Here is an 18,108-nt window from a genome sequence, read left to right as displayed (position 1 = left end):
CTTCTTCAGAAAAAGGGTCTGAAGAAGGGTCTAGGCCCGAAACGTCAGCCTTCCTGCTCCTTTGATGCTGTTTGGCCTGCTGTGTTCATCCAGCTCTACACCTTGGTATCTCACCTGTACACAAGTCGGATATAGCAGAACGATGCTCCCTTTGGATTAGTACATTAACAATATGCAATCATCAGCTCAGAAAAACGTACTCCATGTAATGTGTATGTGGTAAGACAAAAAGATTTGACATTAAAATGCGATATGTGACTCTAATATATTTTCTTCTCTTTCAATCTAGAAACAAAAAGAACCATGTCCAGAGAAACAGACAACATCACATGTAAACTTGCCTCACAGTGGGTATTCAAAAGTTGCTATTGGAAAACTTGGTGCTAAATTTGGAAAAGTTCAGAATTACCCCATGATGAGGCCTGTGAACCAGGTATAACCAAGAAAATATCATTTCTCACTTGTATAACAACGTGTAGAAGTTACCTCAGTTCTGCAGAAAAAAGTATGTAATGTTATCCATATAAGGCTGATAACTTCTTCTACTCTGTGCAGCAGCAAAATACACACAATTTTATTCTTTAGGGATTTTTTTATGTCTGCACTTTTCATGAAATTAAGTAAAACATTTACTGTCTACTCAAATATGACGCAGTGAGGCACAGAATTATTTTTAAGGACTCGTCTTTAAATTTTCTCTAGGGCTACGTTTTCATTCTTACTAACATTTATTGGTTGATTCAGTCACATAGGAATTATACCTTTTGAATTTGTGTTCATAAATGAAATATTTGAACTCTCAACAAAATTAGAAGAATTCATCAATAATACCAACACTCCATTAAAGTTAAAGCCACAACACACGGAGAAATCATTAATTTCTTAGAGACCATTATTTAAATTGGTACAGGATAACAAGTATATGTTTGCAAAAGTCTTTTTTGTGAAGTAACTGAGTCATATTTGCACACAAAAAGCTATCAGTGTAAACTACTCATTCTTCAAACTAGTGAGGTCACTGCATTTCCATTGCATATGTACAAAGCAAGAACATTTTAATCTACCAGTTACCACCATCTTATTGTACCTCAGATCTCAGTTTCAGGTATCGAGCTTTTGTGTGTCCCCTTCTTGCAGCCTCCCTCTTCCTTCCTACTGAAGTATCTCTGTTCTCCACAGCACTCCTGCCCAACACACACGCACACATGCCCATACGCCCATGTGCACGCACCCACACCCACACAATACAATCTCCATCTCTTTCCCCTTTCAATCTTCCCACATTCCCCTTTCAAGTTTGCCCTACCTGGTTTGTAGCCAGAGCTGATGAAGAGTCATCTAGACTCGAAACATTAGCTTGCTCTGTCCAGGGATGCTGCCCGGCCTACTGTGATTCCAAGCTTTTTTTTGTTTTCAGTCCTGAGAGCCTTTGTCTCTTTTACTTATGAAGGTGATTTTCCTGGTCATTTTTGGAATTTTGGAGGTGAATTCATCCCCCTTTGTATTTTAGACATTGGGTGCTGTGAGCACAGTTTGAGCTTTTGGGATTGCCAAGAGCCAGTGTCCAGGATGTGCTGTCAGCAGGTACAGTACAGACAATGATGTCTAATGCCAGAGGCGGAAGTGTAAGCAGGAGGCTGCAATGTTGAATGATTGTCTGAGTTTATTTCCTTCAGAGAAAATGTTCGAGAAGATTTGATGGAGATGTTCAAAATCTTGAATAGTTTTTAATAAGGTGAATATAGATATATATAATATGAAGAGACTTTTTTGACTGGCAGAAGGAGTACTGCTCAAAGGATACAAATTTACAGAGAACCAGAAATAACATGAAGCAACATTCATTTTACGTAACATTTCTTTTTAATTATGATATGGAACACATTCCTGAAAAGGTAGCGGAAGCAAATTCAACAGTGATATTGCAAAGATAAATACTTGGCAAGAATATGATTTAACGCATAGTCCTTGTCATAGGGTAGAAATGCTGCAGCAAATCCATGCACAATCTTGACTTTGACCCTGGCTTAAGTTAGAGAATGCTTACACTTTTGAGAATTGCTTGATTGAACATGATTTGTAAAAGAATTTATAGCTGTGACCTATTACTCACCCAAGGTTGTTTCCTGGGCTATCTGGGAGTATTTCTACGAATGATTACTCGGAAGATTCAGTCATTTCTCCTTAGTCCCAAAGGTGCCATTAGTACCGGGCAAGCTCTTTGGAGACTGCTTTGTTTCAGAACCTTTGCATTTGGAGTGAATTGTAAATTTGCTGCTGTTTACTGATTGACATTTCCATGGTTACCACTCTCTTCTTGAGATTTTCTCCCCCATAAATCACAGAGATTGTCTTGCAGATGTATCTGATTATATCTAATGTGCTTACTCAATGAGCATCTGCTTGATGGTCCCTTTTCCCTGCATTAATACACTACAAAAGTTATAACATAGTGATAATTACCTCTGACTGCAAGTACAATGCAGCATTCAAATAAGATGCAAAGGTGTCAAACCTTGCCTTCACTTTATGCATTTATCTACTATTCTCACAAATGCAATTTATTTTCTTTGTGGTACTTTCTATATATACTACTATATATGCTTACTTTCTCTATATATACTTACACTTACTATATAACATTATGTAATGTATATACTTTATACATACGCAATAATTGAAAATAATGCTTCCCAAACTAACTAGTACATTTCAGCACCTGTGTATCAGTAGGGTAGGGGAGTAGAATATTTGGTTAACGACTGAAATAGTGCATGCAACCCTCCTAGGAATGATTCAGATATGAATTTCATAAGTCAAAATGTTTGTAAAAATAATTGGATGCAGAAGATATCAATAATTGTAAACATGAAAAACAGAATCTACCCATGTTATGCAGTGGAATTTCAGCACTGTGGTGTCCTCTACTGGCATTGTGCAGAGCACTGTATGTATTCAGCATAGTATTGTATTATGATGATATCCTTTTAACTATAGGATATTCTCTTTGTCTCTAGGATGCGAAGGAAGAGCCTGGACAAGTTGTTTACATCGCTGACATGGTACCAGGCAAATGCACAAAAAATGATTTAATCCACCTTGCAGAGCTTTTTGGGAAGATTAATAACACCTTTCTGATCAAAGCGAAGGGTGAGGTAAGCACATTATTGATTAAACTGGAATCAGTTTGAATCTCATTAGTGAATGGAAGTGTGATTATTTTTTCATTCATGCGTTGTGAGCTTTGCTGGTGAAGCTGACATTTATTTCCCGATCCTAATTGGCAATGAGAAAATGATGAGCAATTTAATTTTTGAATTGTTGCAGTCTGTGTGATTCAGTTGAATGCATAGGATTGTTAGAAAGGGAGTTGCATGTTTTGACCTAGTGAGATTGAAGGAACAATTATATAGTTTCCAAGTTAGGATGATATGTGGCTTTGACAGATATTTGCAGCTGGTGGTGTTCCCATGAACCTCACCCTTCTAGGTGGTAGAGGTTGTGAATTTGGGAAATGCTGCCAAGTGAGTTTGCTGCTGTGTATTCAGTAGCTGATTGGTAGTGTGTGCTGCTGGTGGAGGATGTAAATATTTAAGATTGTAGATAGGGTACTGATCAAGTGGGCTCTTTGTGGGATGGATGGTATTGAGCTTCCTGAGTGTTATTGGAGCAGCAAGCATTGAGGAAGTGGAGAGTATTTTCATCACAGTTCTAACTTGTGCCTTGTAGGTGGTGAACGGACAGGAGGGAGTTAGTTATTCACTGCAGAATTTGCAACCTTTGAGTGACTTCTTTAGCCATAGCATTTATAAGTCTGGTCATTGGAGTTTTTGGTCAGTGGCAGGCCCGCAAGATGTTGAAGATGTGGGATTGAGAATTAGTGAACTTTTGAACCAAAAGGGGAAATGGTTATATTTTCTGTTGCTTGAAATGTTAATTTCTTGGCACTTGTGCAGGGTAAATGTGACATGCCACTTATTAGCCCAAAACTGAATGTTGCCCAGTCTTGCTGCATGCAGGCATGGATTTCTTCAGTATGTGAGGAATTGTGAATTGTGCTAGACACTGCAATCATCAGTAGACATCCTTACTTCAGATCTTATGTTTGAGGGGAAGGTTATTGACAAAACAGCTGAAGTTTTTAGGCCTAGAGTTCTGCTGAGGAATACCTGCAGTAATGTCCTGGAATTGTGATGTTTAACTTCCAATTACCACAACAACATCTTTTGTGCCAGACAAACTCCAACTAATGGAAAGGTTCACCTCTGTGATTTTCATTGACTTCAATTTTCTTTGTGTTACTTTCTATATATACTTGTATATATGCTTACTTTCTATATATACTTACACTTACTATATAACATTATGTAATGTATATACTTTATACATACGCAATAATTGAAAATAATGCTTCCCAAACTAACTAGTACATTTCAGCACCCGTGTATCAGTAGGGTGGGGGAGTAGAATATTTGGTTCCTTGATGTCACATTTGGTTAAATATTACCTTGATCAGTTATGGGTTGTTGCTTTCACCTCGCTTCTGGAACTGACTTTGTTCATATTTAGACCGAGGTTGTGTTGAGGTCTGAAGCTAAGTGAACCTGGTGAAACACAAACCAAGCATGGTTCAACAAGTTATTTCTGACTAGGTGCTGTTTGATGGAATTGTCAAAGTCATATTCCATACTGATGATTGAGAGCAGACTGATCAGACCATAATTGGGGGATTGGATTTGACTTTTTTTGTGTTGAGGACATATCTGGACAATTTGCCATGTTTGATAGGTACCAGTGTTATAGCTGTACAGAAACAGCTTCATTCTATAGCTGCCACATATCAGGAGGATAAGCTCATAAAGATCAGGAAATAAATTGCACAAACTATACCTGTTTAGACATTTTAGATAGTACAATGAGCTGGAAGCTCACCATGCAAATTCTGGCTAACTATAGTGTGGCATGAGGTCCCTCAGCAACCTTTGTCACTATATTAGCTTATAGGCTACAATATGTCCCTAAATAGTTTCATTGATTTGGGAAAGTGCAACATCATGGACTTGGCTAGAAAAGACCAACTGTTTCATTGCTGTAATGTGCAGATCCTGTCTTCTAATTTTTGAACTTATAAACTAATCAGAGAAATCATACATTAATGGCTACTGTAAATTGAGACCTAACTAGTTAGAAAAGTCTGTTGTCTGTGTCTTCCTCCTTCCCTGTCTTGTACTGTTTCAGAATAATTGGTGAATAAGGGAAATCCATCTGGGATACATGTTCATAGAGATGGGGAGACATTTCTTCACCAAAGTGTGGTGAGCCTGTGGAATTCATTGCCACAGGAAGTAGTTGATGTCAAAACATTGAATGTATTTAAGAGGCACCTAGATATAGCAGTTGGGGCAAATGGGATCAAAGGTTATGGGGAGAAAGCAGGATTAGGCTATTGAGTTGGACAAGCAGCCATGATTGGGATGAATGGCGGAGCAGGGAGGGGCCGAATGGCCGCCTCCTGCTCCTATCTTCTATGTTTGAAAACACAGAATATCAAATATGATTACTGTAAGGTTGCATTAATTTACTGAACATCCGGATGATAGTAAGATGATTGCTGCACAGATGCTAAGATCTAATTATCATGTGAGCTTAACAGTCATAATGGCAAGCAGAATCGTTATAGGTGTCCCTCGATTCTAGGATGATGTTGACTTAGGGTTGCACATTTCCGCTGTGATACTTCATGTGACTGAACAGGATTATCCAGAGTGCAGGATTTGCTTCTGTTTCTTTCCTTCTCTGGTGCTGCTCTGTCTCGTCATAAAGGTGTTTGGATTCAAAGTGTGATGCACTTCAAGAAGAGCTTCAGAATGCCTTTTTAACAGTTTCTTTGTCCTCCCTAGAACAATGGCCATTTGAGAGACGACTAAAACATTGATCCGGGATCTGAAAGGGAGGCTATCTGGACACAGTATCCAGTCTATCGTAGATGATTTTCCATGAGTCTTAACACCTGTGGAGTTGGCTTCAAGGAGGACACTAGTTTTTGTTTGGCTGTCCTCCCATTGAATCCAGAGAATGTGTCAGTTATTGTTGGTGGAAATTCTCTAGCATTCTTATGTATCACTGAAAGACAGTTCAGGTCTCACTGCAGCACAGGAATGTGGTGATACCCGCTCTTGTTATGCCTTGCTGGAGTAGCAAGCTGGAAGTTAAGCCCTACTATTCCTGGGATTTCACAAAAGGGAAAGATTTTGATCGTATAAAAGTACATAAAATCCTCTGATCTGCCTGTCTTTTAGATCCAGTTTGACAGAAAGCATGGATCAGGTTTCTGTACTTAACAAGAATTACTTTTTATTACGAATAAATAGATTCTAGCGGCAGGTAAACAATTATGAACTGTTGACATAACTCTACCAGTTAAACCTCTAATGCCTTACAGAACTCCCCCAACACAAACATACAGGTGGAGAAAAAAATCTATTGGTGTTATGGGCAGAAAGAAAATCTGGGGAGGTTATTCGATGGTCCCTGTCCTCGGGATTTGCTAAGATGATCCTTTTGCTTGTAAGGATTTGCTGCTCCTCTATCTTCTCTCCAGGTATTTTCATTTGCATGCAGGAGGCACAGAGCGACTGGTTCAAACTTATATAAAGTCTCTGATTTATTAATCAAAAGCCACTGTTTACAGCAACTGATGAGGGGAAATAAACTGGCTTTTTTGTGGCTTGCAGAGAAAAGAACAACTTTTTCAGAGATCCAATGGCTTCGAGAAACATAGTGACAACGAGTAGGCCATTCAGCCTTTCGAGTCCTTTCCACCATTGAATATGATCATAGCTGATCCTCTGTCTCAAATCCATGTTCCCACCTTCTCCCTTTAAAACTTTTTGATGCCTTTGAAATCTAAAAAAAAATCTATCGTTTTCTTGAATATACTTGGACTCCACAGCCTATGTGGTAGAGAATTCCACACTAATGTCCTTCAGGGAAGGAAATCTGCCATCCTCACCTGGCCTGGTCTACATGTGACTCCAAACCCACAGCAATGTGGTTGACTCTCAGTTGCCCTCTGAAATCGCCGAGCAAGCCGTTCAGTTGTACCAATTGCTACAAAGTCTCAAAGAAATGAAACCGCACAGATCACTTGGTATCGACTGAGGCACTGGAAAAGATAACGGCAGAAACAGTCCTGTTAACCCTGCAAAATCCTCCTCACTAATATCTGGGGGCTAGTGTCAAACTTGGGAAAGCTGTCTCACAGCCTAATTAAAGAACAGCCTGACATAGTCATACTCACAGAATCATGCCTTACAGACAATGTCCCAGACACCACCATCACCATCCCCGGATATGCCCTGTCCCACGGTTAGGATGGACCCAGCAGAGGTGGTGGTACAGTGATATAGAGTCGGGAGGTCGTTGCCATGGAAGTCCTCAACATTGGCTTCGAACCCCATGACATCTCATGGCTTCAGGTTAAACATGGGCAAGGGAACCTCTTGCTGATTACCACATACCATCCTCCTTCAGCTGATGAATTGGTACTCCTCCATGTTGAGCAACACTTGGAGGAAGCACTGAGGATGGCAAGGGCACAAAATGTACTCTGGGTGGGGGATTTCATTGTCCACCACCAAGAGTGGCTCGGCAGCAGTACTACTGATCAAACTGGTCCGGTCCTAAAGGATATCGCTGCTGGACTGGGTCTGCAGCAGGTGTTGAGGGAACCAACAAGATGGAAAAACATACTCGACCTCATCCTTACCAATCTGCCAGCTGCAGTTGCACCTGTCCATGACAGTATCGGTAAGATTGACCATCGCACAGTCCTTGTGGAGACGAAGCCTAGCCTTCACATTGAGAATAACCTCCATTGCTTTGTGTGGCACTATCACTGTGCTAAATGGGACAGACTTCACATAGATCTAGCAACTCAAGTCTGGGCATCCATGAGGCGCTGTGGGCCATCAACAGCAGCAGAATTATACTCCAGCACAATCTGTAACCTCATGGCCAAGAATATCCCCCATTCAACCATTACCATCAAGCCAGGGTAACAACCCTGGTTCAGTGGGGAGTGCGGGAGGGTATGGCAGGAGCAGCACTGGGCATACCTGAAGATGAGGTGTCAACCTGGTCAAGTCACTGAACAGGACTACTTGCACACCAAACAGCATCAGCAACAAGTGATAGACAGAGCTAAGCGATCCCACAACCAATGGATCAGATCTAAGCTCTGCAGTCCTGCCACATCCAGTCGTGAATGATGGTGGACAATTAAACAACTCACTGGAGGAGGAGGCTCCATAAATATCCCCATCCTCAATGACTGAAGAGCCCAACACATCAGTGCAAAAGATAAGGCTGAAGCTTTCGCAGCAGTCTTCAGCCCAGAGTGCTGAGTGGATGATCCATCTCAGCCTTCTCCAGTGGTCCCCAGCATTACAGATACCAGTCTTCAGCCAATTCAATTCACTCCACGTGATATCAAGAACTGGTTGGAGACACTGGATACTGCAAAGGCTATGGGCCCTGACAACATTCCGGCAATAGTATTAAAGACTTGTGCTCCAGAATTTGCTGCTCCCCTAGCCAAGCTGTTCCAGTACAGTTACAACACTAGTATTTACCCGACAATGTGGAAAATTGCCCAAGTGTGTCCTGTACATAAAAAGCAGAGTTAACATTTCTGGCCTTTAAGTTGGAAGACTGAAATACTGTATCTTCTAATTTTTCTGTATTTTTGATTGTGGCTGCAATGGGAAAATAGCTATTTTAGAAAACAAGGATTTTGGAAAGGATTACATCTCTTTTTAAAAGAAAGTTATCTGACACTTGTAAGTGCAGTTTACACAGTTGTTTGTTCAAGTAATGGGAGAGGTTACTACAGACAAGCTGGAGCAAGTGGGAGTATAGGAATGGAGAGTCAACTAGCAACAAGTAACTGGTTCGTCTCTGGACTGGTGACTAGTTGCTAATGACAAAGGCCTTCTGCCCATCCACAACCATGGGATTGGCCCCCTGGTAGCTGAACAGCACATGGGTGTGACTGTTTAATCAGTTTGATTAGTTAAGTTGGAAGAAGGGTTACTTGACCCAAAATTAATGTCCTTCCTTGGTTTGGCATTCATGTGATTCTGTTCTTATAGTAATTTGGTCAGTCTTAACTACCCTCTGAAATGACGAAACAAAACACTTAGTTCAAGGACAATTGGGGATGGATGACAAATATTCAAAGAATGTTCCAGCTTTGGATAATGTTATATTTTTAGGTGTAGTACTCAGCAGCCTTTTCCTCCAGTGGAGAATAATATAAAATCAATAAGTCAGTTCAAGTCAATTTTTGCTTCTTTGATGATACGACAAGCACTGAGAGCTAATATAGGCAATCTCCTAAATTCAGTCTAGCACCTATCCTTGAGCACAGACTGATTTTTGGAGAAATTTCTTGGGTTTGCTAGCTTGAAACAAACTGCTACGCAAAGACAATCTATTCCTTGATCATATAACCCTTGATTAAATCACAATTTATTAACCTACACTATTATTCTTTGCAGTGGCAGTGATTTATTGTGTTTGAATTAACTTTTTCTGTATTATTATGTAATCTTGGCAATGCTGATATGCCATAAATTTAATGTGTGTTTTTAAGGGATTTGTGGAGATGTCCCAAAGTGCAGAAGCTCAAGCCATGGTGAAGTTTTACCAAACAAAACCACCTGTTATTCAAGGCAACATCATCAGAGTGGAAATGTGCCAGAAATACAAGAAGCTGAATGTGAAGGTATGTATAAGAACAGTCAACCCAGTGTTAATTACACCCTCACTTACTCGAAACACATTTCTCCTTTGTTCATAATACTAATAATAAGGACAAAGTGGCTGTCAAATGAATGTTACATTACATTGTTAATTGTTATCGTTTGGTCCTTGTTCTGAAGGAGAGTCACCAGACTCAAAACATTAACTCTGTTTTCTTCCCACAGATGCTATCAGATCTGCTGAGTTCACCAGCAATTTCTGTTTTTGCTTCAGATTTAACCCTCTATGCTTAAAGATTACTGAACATTTGGTTACAATTGACAAGGTGAGGAGTGGTAAAATGGCTCCCCTCTTTTCAATCTCTCTGGTTGACCACGTCAAATGTTTTAAAAAAAGTTTGCATACAGCCATATCTCTTCTCAGTTGATATGTAGTTAGCTAGTTTTCGCTGTAGCAATGAGGAGCATTCACAAGGTTTTGTTGAGTAAAAGAACAATTTTATTACCTGCTAATCATGAGAAAAAATAAAGTTGCGACTTTATTGCTGTGCCGCCTTCGTGAAATCACACAGGCATTTACACTCATGCACATACAAAAATTTAAAAGGAGCTAGTGTCCAGTACTAATGGAAAATAAAGGAATGCAGAGTTTAGAGTCAATCATCAAAGAATCATAGAACCCCTACAGCGTGGAAACAGGCCCAACAAGTTCACACTGACCCTTGGAGCATCCCACCCAGACCCATCCCCCTATAACCCACCTAATCTACGCCTCCCTGAACACTACGGGCAATTTAGCATGGCCAATCCACCTAGCCGAGTCCTTAGGGTAATTTGAGGTTTAAGGTTTTAAGCTAAGACCATGGTTGGTTGGGGTGCCTAGATCAACAGCGATTGTGAATATTGCAGATATCTTTTTAAATTCTCAGTATCCTAACATTTCTCTCCAATTAGCATGGTCACTGGGCATTTTTCCTTCTCGAGAAGCAGAGAGAGATCTCTAGCTAGTTCCGCTCTATAGTTAAAAGTCCACCTCTCATTTGTTCTGTCAAAAGGGAGCTTCTTAAAAGTATTAGTGTATTTCAGTGTCTGACTTCTTTGCCTTCGAGCTTGATAACTGCAGATGATGTTTTCATCTCCAACATACCAAAAAGGTATAAATCACAAAGAAAGTTAGGTTCGGATGGCTAGTTTAATTATTTTTGATACAATGTTAATGTTAGTTTTGATTGCTTTGATTCCACTTTGGTTTCATGAAATTTGGCAATTACTGTGACAATTTTAAATCGGTGTTTTTGTCCTTTTTTGAAATCACTTAACGTAAAAGTCCTGGATCTTATAGTCAGACAATGGAATGTGAAAATCAATATTCTATATTTTACCACCATCATAGCCATGATTCTTTTGCTGGAGGCAGGTTAGGGTCTCTCAAATTTGTGACACTGGGTCCATGATGTAAATAGGGCTCAATATGATTTTTAAGACATGGTTGCGTGTTTGCCGTTCACAATCACCTTGCTGGAGGAGCCTGAGACAAAGTAGAAACAAGCCCAGAAGATGGCTGATTAGTTTACGTTTCCTTATAAAGCAGGAATGCTTCTCTGGATATCACAAGGAAATCTAGAACCCAGTCCGTGAACCACACCCACTTGTTCCCCTATCCTTGTGCTTCCCCAAAGCCCTTAACTGTGAAAATTGGTGTTCTAGTATTTGTATCAATGGTTAGTATTTGTATCACTTAAATGGTAGGCGGGAAAAGAACCAAGTTGTTTTTTTATTCAAAAGACTAAATGAAGCATGTGTTTAATGTTGCAGTTTCAGCTTTGATATATTATTGATGTGGACCTATGAGGATTTAACATTTTATTGCCAATAGCAGCCAGTGGAAAAAGCATAATTGTAGCTTGAGTTAAAACCCTGTTTGGGAAACGAAACAAAATGAAGATTTCTGAAGAAGGGTCTAGGCCCGAAACGTCAGCCTTCCTGCACCTCTGATGCTGCTTGGCCTGCTGTGTTCATCCAGCATTACACCTTGTTATCTCTAAAACCAAAACAAAGCTTTTTTTTCTCATACTCGAAAAGGCTTCTTTGAAAGCACGTTTTAAACCCATAGCCTCTAACACCAAGACGAACAAAGACAGTCAATGGCTAGGAGAACCAACACCTGCAATTTCCCTTCCAAGCTGTGCATGATCTTCACTTAGAACTATATTGCTGTTCCTTCAATGTGACTAGGTCAAAATCCTGGAGCTTCCTAAATGGATGGACATAGATGGCAGTGGTTCAAGAAGGCAGTTCACCACCGTCTCCTCAAGTATAACAAGGGATGGATAATAAATGCTGACCTTGCCAGCTCATAAATGAATTAAATGAAAAATGCAGAATGTTTTCCATCAGACTGAAAGCCACCAAGGAGAATAATACTCTTACATGTGCAATATCATAGCTCTGTAATTTTCACTTGTTATGTTGTCCATTGGCACCATGTTATTTTAAACTAATAGTCAATAGTAGAGAGTGAATGATTAGTAACATTTTTATTGGTTTGTCATTACAGTTTCCAGACTGGGATCCAACAGCCGGTGGCATGCCTCCTTTTGCAGCATCTCTGTACAGGCTACATGGTATTCAGCAAAATATTACTGCACCTGAAGAAGACATTTTCGCACCAACATGTGCCCCAAATTTAGCTGAACTCCGGGCTAAACATTCAGAACAGCTGCTGAGGTGGACCAAAGTGCCGCTTGAGGGCAATATGCCATTTAAAAGTAAATTGTGGGATCCTGAAACTTATGAAGGAAAAGAACTTGAGTGTTTCAGGTTGTTGCCATATGCTTTCAAAGTTCCAATGCTAGAAACTCATGAACGATATTTACAAAGTCTTACTGGAACTCCTGACATGTATGATTTAAATACACCAAAAATAGACGATGCATTTATTCAACTACTGATTGGCAAGAAAGTCGTACGTTGCCGTGAAGATCTCGATAAAAAGTTAGGAGAACCAGAGAAGGTACTATGCAAGGCACAGTCAAAAGTAGCAGAAATTGTAAGTCCACTTTTACTTGCCATACAGAAGTATGAAATGGATGAGTTATCTGGAGAATTAGATTCCTTTACTACAGAGCAGCTGAAAGAGAGACTGCAGTCAACAGTAACTTCGTGCCATCAATCAATTCTGTGCGCTGGACAGACTCATCGCTGGTTGACTGGGCTTCGTGCTGAAAATTTGTTACAGTTATTCAAGTTCAAAACCCCAGTTAAACCACAAGAACATCCAAACATGACATCATCCGACCTGCTGGGGGCTGAAATTGTAGAACAGGTACAAAAAAGAGGTGAGGTGTTGAGGCGTAACACTCCCATGCCAGCAGCAAAGAAAAGGCCAATTCCCAATATTAATAAGAAGAAAAAGGTTTTCCAAAGACAGCAGAGGAAGCAGCTACCATACTACCGGAACCCAAATCCATCCAGAGGCCGTGGTGAGACTTCCTCTTGTTTCTGGTTGGGGTTAGGGGCAAATAAAAGAGAAAAAAAATAAACTTAAAGTTCTGTTTGGGAAAAAGATACCAGATCATGATTAGATTAAATTGTTTAAAATTTATTAAAATTAAGTATTCCAAGTTTTAGTTTCAAACTTAAGTGCATATTTGCCTCTTATAAGAACATAAGAGCTAGCAGCAGGAGTAGGCCATCCGGCCCCTCAAGCCTGCCCCGCCATTTAATATGATCAGGGCTGATCTTCTTGAGACTCAGCTCCACTTACCCGCCCACTCACCATAACCCTTAATTCCTTTACTGTTCAAAAATTTATCTAGCCTTGCCTTAAAAACATTCAGCGAGGTAGCTTCAACCGCTTCACTGGGCAGGGAATTCCACAGATTCACAACCCTTTGGGTGAAGAAGTTCCTCCTGACCTCAGTCCTACATCTGCTTCCCTTTATTTTGAGGCTATGCCCCCTAGTCCTAGTTTCACCTGCTAGTGGAAACAACCTCCCTGCTTCGATCTTATTATTCCCTTCATAGTCTTATATGTTTCTATAAGATCTCCCCTCATTCTTCTGAATTTCAATGAGTATAGTCCCAGCCTACTCAGTCTCTCCTCATAATCCAACCCTCTCAACTCTGGAATCATCCGAGTGAATCTCCTCTGCACCCCCTCCAGTGCTAGTATATCCCTTCTCAAGTAAGGAGACCAAAACTGCACACAGTACTCCAGGTGTGGCCTCACCAGGACCCTATTCAGCTGCAGCATAGCCTCCTTGTTTTTAAACTCCATCCCTCTAGCAATGACAGACAAAATTCCATTTTCCTTTTTAATTATCTGTTGCACCTGCAATCCTACTTTTAGCGATTCATGCACAAGGACACCCAAGTTCCTCTGCACAGCAGGGTGCTACAATTTTTTACCATTTAAAACATAGTCCATTTTGCTGTTATTCCTACCAAAATGGATGATCTCACACTTATCAACATTGTACTCCATCTGCCAGACCTTTGCCCACTCACTTGGACTATCTATATCCCTCTGCAGACTTCCAGTGTCTTCTGCACACTTTGCTCTACCACTCATCTTAGTGTCATCTGCAAATTTTGACACACCACACTTAGTCCCCAACTCCAAATCATCTATGTAAGTTGTAAACAATTGCAGTCCCAACGCTGATCCCTGAGGCACACCACTAGCCACTGGCCGCCAACGAGAAAAACACCCATTTACCCCGACTCTTTGCTTTCTACTGGTCAACATATCCTCTCTCCATGCCAATACGTTACCTGTAATACCGTGCAACTTTATCTTATGTAGCAGCCTTTGGTGTGGCACCTTCTGTCAAATGCCTTCTGGAAATCCAGATACACCACATCCACAGGTTCCCCATTGTCCACCATGCAAGTAATGTCCTCAAAGAATTCCACCAAATTAGTTAAACATGACCTACCCTTCATGAACCCATGCTGGGTGTTCCCATTGGGACAATTTATATCCAGATGTTTTGCTATTTCTTCCTTAATGATAGATTCAAGCATTTTCCCCACTACCGAAGTTAAGCTAACTGGCCTATAGTTACCTGCTTTTTGTCTACTTCCTTTTTTAAACTGTGGCGTCACATTGGCTGTTTTCCAATCTGTGGGAACCACCCCAGAGTCCAGTGAATTTTGGTAAATAATTACTAGTGCATTTGCTATTTCCCCCATCACCTCTTTTAGTACCCTGGGATGCATCTCATCAGGGCCAGGAGACTTGTCTACCTTTAGCCCCATTAGCTTGCCCAGCACTGCCTCCTTTGAGATAATGATAGTTTCTAGGTCCTTGCCTGCTATAACCTTCTTGCCATCAGTTTTCGGCATGTTATTTGTGTCTTCCACTGTGAAGACCGACACAAAATAACTGTTTAATGCCTCGGCTATTTCCTCATTCCCAGTTACTAAATTGGCCTTCTCATCCTCTAAAGGACCAATGTTTACCTTTGCCACTCTTTACGATTTACATATTTATTGAAACTTTTGCTGCCTGTTTTTACATTCTGAGCTAGTTTACTCTCATAATCTATCTTACTTCTCTTTATAACTTTTTTTGTGGCTTTCTGTTGGCCTTTAAAGATTTCCCAGTCTACTAGTTTCCCACTACTCTTTGCTTTTTTGTATGTGTTTTTTTTCAGTCTGATACTTTCCTTTATTTCCTTAAGACGTCCATGGCTGACTATCTCTTTTCCTACAGTTCTTCCTTATCACTGGAATATACTTCTGCTGAGCCCTGTGAAAAATCATTTTGAAAGTCCTCCACTGTTCCTCAATTGACCCACTATGAAGTTTTTGCTCCCATTCTACCTTAGCTAACTCCTCCCTCATCCCATCATAGCCTCCTTTGTTTAAGCACAGGACATTGGTACTGGATTTAACCTTCTCATGCTCCATCTGTATTTTAAATTCAATCATACTGTGATTGCTCCTTCCGAGAGGATCCCTAACTGTGAGATCATTAATTATTCCTGTCTCATTACACAGGACTAGATCTAGGATGGCTTGCTCCCTCATAGGTTCCATTACATATTGTTCAAGGAAATTATCGCGGATGCATTCTATGAACCCCCTCCTCAAGGCTGCCGTGACCGACCTGGTTTGACCAATCGATATGTAGGTTAAAATCCCCCATGATAATTGCTGTACCATTTTTACATGCATTAGCTATTTCTATGTTTGTTGCCCACCCCATTATTTGGTGGCCTATAGACCACACCTATCAGTGACTTCTTCTCCCTGCTATTCCTAATTTCCACCCAAATGGATTCAACCTTTTGTTCAGTACAACCTATATCATCTCCCACTATCGCCCTGATATCATCTTTAAAAATCAGAGCGACACCACCTCCCTTAACTTCCTGTCTGTCCTTCCGAACAATTTGATACCCCTGGATATTTAACTCCCACTCATGACCATCCTGCAACCATGTCTCTGTAATGGCCACTAAATCATACCTATTTGCCATGATTTGCGCCGTCAACTCATCCACCTTGTTCCGTATGCTCTGAACATTCAGATAAAGTGCCCTTATGCCAGTTTTTGCACCTTCTTTCTGAGTCCTGTCACCTCCATTACTAACAACTCTTGAGTTCTCCTCTTTAACTTTTTTCCTAATTTTCAATGGAGTTGAAGCTTCCTCATAACCTGCTTTGTAGTGTTTTGATTTGTTTTCCAATAGCTATAAGAGCTGGAATAATCCATTTGGTCCTTAAAGTCTGCATTACCATTTAACAAGATCTTGATTGATGATTTATCTTGAATTCCCTTCGTCTACAATCAATGGCTGAGCATTGGGTAGAGATCTATAGATACACAATACGTGAAAAAGTTTTCTTCGTGTGAGTCTTAAATAGCTGACCTTTTTATTCTGAAACTGACCCCAGTTTTAGATTCTTCATTTTCTGTTGGAGTTTGCATTTTTTTAATATAATGTGATATGGACTATATCCTCCAAACAACTGGTGTGAACACAAACTCCCTTTACTGGGATAATGCTGTATCTTATTGATTATAAGGTTCAGTGATGAAAAGACTGTTATTGGCTATAGTATTCATGATCATAATTTTCATGTCCGTCTCAGAACTTGACTTCGGCAAATTACCTTCCATTATCAGTCAGACTTGCAGGAATCTTGAGTCTGGGTCTAGCCATAATTTTTTTCTGTAATATTTTTGACATTATTATGTACTACCATAGAAAGGTTAAATAGGTCTATAAACATATGAGATTAGTGTATTTCCTACTTTATCCCATATCTTTGTCTAGTGAAGGGCTTTTATAGCATGTGATAGTATGCTCCAATATGTTTTATATATTCCGGACTTTTCGCTAACTTATGTTAGCTTTGTATATTTTTGATCAGTTACACCTGGAACTTTCGCGCTCCGACAGTGACTATGAGCTAATGTCTGTTCTTGAAGACTCATTGGGTGTATTTCCAGAAAATGAAATGGGGCAAATAGAGAGCATATTTTCGTTGAGGCAACATTTGGGGGACAGGGACAGGTTTCCAATAGTTATTGAAAAAGACAAGGAACATAATACGTAATAAAACTCAACTGGAGGAAAGCTAATTTCAGTACATTGAAAATTATCTTGCTGAAGTGAATTTGAATGAACAATTGGTCGGTAACACAGTGATTGAACAATAGGAGACCAATGGAGGAAATGGTTTGTATACTATTTAGGCACCTTTCCATAAAAGTAAAGGTGGTGTTTGGTACTTATGCCCCCGATTGAACAAAAGATGACATTGAAAAAATATGAGCTATACGATAATGGACAAGTTCACGATACAATAGAGAGCCTAGGTGAATTCAAGAATTAGAGGAGATCTACAAAGTGAAATGTGAGGGGTAAAGATAGAATGGTATTAGAATAGATTAATGTATATCATCAGAGAGAAACAGACATCTTTTATGAACATAATAATAAAAGGAAATAATGAAAGCAAGGAGTCTGGTTTAAAAAGATCACATAAAGACAAAGTATGGTTGAGTTTCTAAGTGAATGCATTGCGTATGTCCTTAGTAGATCAGAGGAGTCTATTATATAATTGTGAAGTGCGATGTAGTAGAGAAATAGAACAGAATAAAAAGAGGGGTTCCGAAAAGGATGTTATTGTTCAAAGCAAAAATTCATTCAGTCCATAGAATCCTGCGTACAGAAGAAGTCCTTTGGCCCATCAAGGCTGCACCAACAAAACTACTTTAAGTCTGGTGTAGAGCTGGATGAACACAGCAGGCCAAGCAGCATCAGAGGAGCAGGAAGGCTGATGTTTCGGGCCTAGACCCTTCTTCAGAAATTTCTGAAGAAGGGTC

General features: G+C 40.0%; 1 protein-coding gene across 1 annotated transcript in view; it reads left to right on the top strand.

Moving 5' to 3' along the window:
• Positions 1–292: 292 nt before the first annotated feature.
• The window catches only part of LOC125484562, a 19,603-nt gene continuing 1,787 nt past the window's right edge, over positions 293–18,108 (top strand). Inside the window, exons 1-4 of the mRNA XM_048603890.1 lie at positions 293–433; positions 3,018–3,155; positions 9,656–9,787; positions 12,322–13,246. Coding sequence (XP_048459847.1) covers positions 413–433; positions 3,018–3,155; positions 9,656–9,787; positions 12,322–13,246 — 1,216 coding nt within the window. The 5' untranslated portion in view covers positions 293–412. The remainder of the gene's footprint in view (positions 434–3,017; positions 3,156–9,655; positions 9,788–12,321; positions 13,247–18,108) is intronic.

Source organism: Rhincodon typus, chromosome 12 (assembly GCF_021869965.1).
Source record: "Rhincodon typus isolate 14 chromosome 12, sRhiTyp1.1, whole genome shotgun sequence".
Classification (NCBI taxonomy): Eukaryota; Metazoa; Chordata; class Chondrichthyes; order Orectolobiformes; family Rhincodontidae; genus Rhincodon; species Rhincodon typus.
This window is presented reverse-complemented; position numbering and strand designations above follow the sequence as displayed.